At 49.4% G+C, this 2,670-nt stretch overlaps 1 protein-coding gene across 1 annotated transcript; it reads right to left on the bottom strand.

Annotated features, from left to right (window-relative positions):
- Positions 1–1,178: 1,178 nt before the first annotated feature.
- On the bottom strand, positions 1,179–2,419 carry LOC34624632 (pre-mRNA-splicing factor SLU7). Its single transcript, XM_026334638.1, has 2 exons — positions 2,333–2,419; positions 1,179–1,859 (listed from the first exon to the last, which is right to left on the bottom strand). The coding sequence occupies exons 1-2, from the start codon at positions 2,417–2,419 to the stop codon at positions 1,179–1,181; spliced, it is 768 nt and encodes a 255-aa protein (XP_026190423.1).
- Between the last annotated feature and the right edge of the window lie 251 nt (positions 2,420–2,670).

The raw sequence follows: 2,670 nt of genomic DNA on the forward strand, positions 1-2,670 counted from the left end.
GCATCGAGTATTCCCAGCGCTATATCAAGTGCCCAAGTGAGGCATAGCCCTCTCTCTTTACAGCGAGCGCCCAAGCGAATCGAAGCCTGGAAACATTGGGATCTTGTAAGTCAGTTCCCTGCCAATGGTTTGTGCTCTCAGATATCGTACACCGAATAGCGGCGGATTGGTTTTTCAAAAATCTGGCTCCCACTACATCGGCCAAGCGCTTGCCCTACGATATCCTGCTGTTTCGTGAAGTTAAATGCTTCTTTGAAGTCACACACTGTCCGCTTTTCTCCCATTTGATCTTTTTTACACATCGAGGCGTAATCTGCGAGATTTAAACGCATTCAAAATATTGGCTTAGTGCCATCTAGCTGCCTCAAAGCAGTGTAGGTATCCTGCTGTTCAGGTTCCAGGTATAATTCCGTCTTAGTCTTCGATCACGCCGTGCCCATGAAACCTTCACCGGCTACTTGTGTAATTACTCGAAGCGCTACCTGTTCAGTGTTCGTACTGCAGGAATGAGATTGAACCCGTGAAGAGGCAACACTCACCAATAACGGAGGGCTGCACTAGCGCTGCACAGACTAGAGGGAGCAGTGGAGCCCAAAAAGAATGTCGCTTAGCTTATGCAGGAGCTACCGCGACTTGTGGTGACGCAACTTTATTTTTCATCGGTCCTGCTTTGGGAGTTAAAAAACAAGAGGCACTAGGTAGCTGCTGTTTGGTGCATGCAAAGCATACGCGTCTCTATGTTTTCCCTTTACAATATCTCTGCCGTTGTCGTATACCTCCTAATAGCTGTCATACTGGCACATGTCTGCCACTGCGTAACCGTCTCTCCATGCATATATACACCTTTTAGCGGCTCTATCGACGTGAACACACAATGCAGAAAGAGTGGTAGAAAGGCCGGAAAAGTTCACATAACTCAGGATACATGCCTGGCCCCTTCTGCACAGGCTCTCCATCGACCTTTGTTCAACTCATCGTTACGATAATCAGTAAGGGTTCTTGTTGCAGCATATCTGAGAAAGCGAGCGCCACGCCACAAAGATACCCCTCTCACGGGGCCATCCCATCATAGCTGCATTACTATGCAACAGCGCCAGCCGGAAAAGTTGGGCGTGTCCAGTGAGGCGGCAATCACAAACTCAGTGGCACCACCACCCCCAGCAACAGAAGCAGCATATTTAATCTCCGTCGTCAGTCGTTTCCATGAGTTTTAAGTACGCGGCCACTCCCCCTTCTCTGGCCCGCTTTTTCATTCCTGTAGCATGGAAGTTGCTGCCAGCCTCCCCGTTATTCGACGGCGACGATGTCGCCGTGTCGGTAAGTATTCCGTCCCTCGCTTCATCTATCCTGTCCTTTTCTTCCTGCTTAGGAGACGAGCAAGCTCTTGTAACAGCATCTGCAGGCTGCACCTGGCAGCCGTTTCTATGCTTCCTCTTGTTAATCCTTTGCTCTTCTGCTTGATTTAGGGGGCAACGCGCTGACCGCTCTAGACACTTGCAGCAGCTGAACCCCCATTTCTGCTCTCCTCGTGAGTAGTAAGAGCCAAAGACAGATGTATGGCCTAAAATAAAGACATCCTCGCTGTATAAGCTACTTTTTGCAGGCTGCTTCAACCTCTGGTGCGCCTCTTGTTGCTTCCTCTGTAGCGCCTGTTGCCTTGCTGCTTCCCGGGCTTTCTGCTGCAGTTCTTCCGCAGGCGAAATTACCTCTCCTTCCTTATTCTGCAGCTGCAGCGCCGCCTTGGCTTCTCCCCGTAACGCCCTTCGTAACTCTTCAATCTTGACTTCTTCCCGCCGTCGTTCCTCGAGTTCCTTCTCCTTCTTTTGCTCCTCTTTCTGCTTCTGTTCAGCTAGCCAAACCTGCACAATGGCAAGAAAGGCACGAATAAATACGTCTAAGATACAGCCACTGTACCAGGAAGCAAGCATACGCAACAGCCGGCTGCCACAATCAGCGGAACCAAGCAGTTTGTACACTGCTGTTGGAAAACGCAACAGAAAGCCGAGGCACTCAAAAAAAGCAACCCAAACTCACAGCAGATGCACATAAAGAAACAAACACTCATGGCAACGCTGGGGAAAGCACTAGGAGGCCGCAGAAAAGCGCGAAGAGTGAAGGGCGCAGAGAGGAAGGAGGAAGGAATAGGATGGCAGAACAGCAGATGGATTCATTGAGTTGCCTCTCTACACGTGGAAGACTTTCGTAAGATGAGGCGTAAATGATGAAGCAATACGAGGGAAACAAAGAGACGACGAAATGGACAGTAGAAGTATTCAACCGCCAAAAGAAAAAAGCGATGCAGAAGATAATGGGCGTGAGGGGCCAAACGCACCTTTTCTTGATTTTGATAGTTCCCAGGGTGGAAAGGCTTGTGGTTGATGAAGGCAGCTGATTTCTTTCCGATTCGGCCTATCCACATCTTCCAAGCATGTTATTCAGCAGAGATGGGTAAGCTGATAGGCTAAGTCTCATGTGCGGGCGCCCAAAGTGCTACTGTTGACGGTGCTGCCGACGCCTCTAAAAGAAACTGTGGAGTAAATTCAGAGGACAAAAAAAGGTCTGAAAATTGCAGTCACTGGAGCAAGCACTTTGGCGTAATGAATGCGTAGTGGCATTAGAATCGCGGCGCTCTGTTGAGTTCTCCAATACATGTAATTCAGCAGCTGTGGC

This window comes from Cyclospora cayetanensis, unplaced genomic scaffold (genome assembly GCF_002999335.1).
Source record: "Cyclospora cayetanensis isolate NF1_C8 unplaced genomic scaffold, CcayRef3 CcayRef3_contig_466, whole genome shotgun sequence".
NCBI lineage: Eukaryota > Apicomplexa > Conoidasida > Eucoccidiorida > Eimeriidae > Cyclospora > Cyclospora cayetanensis.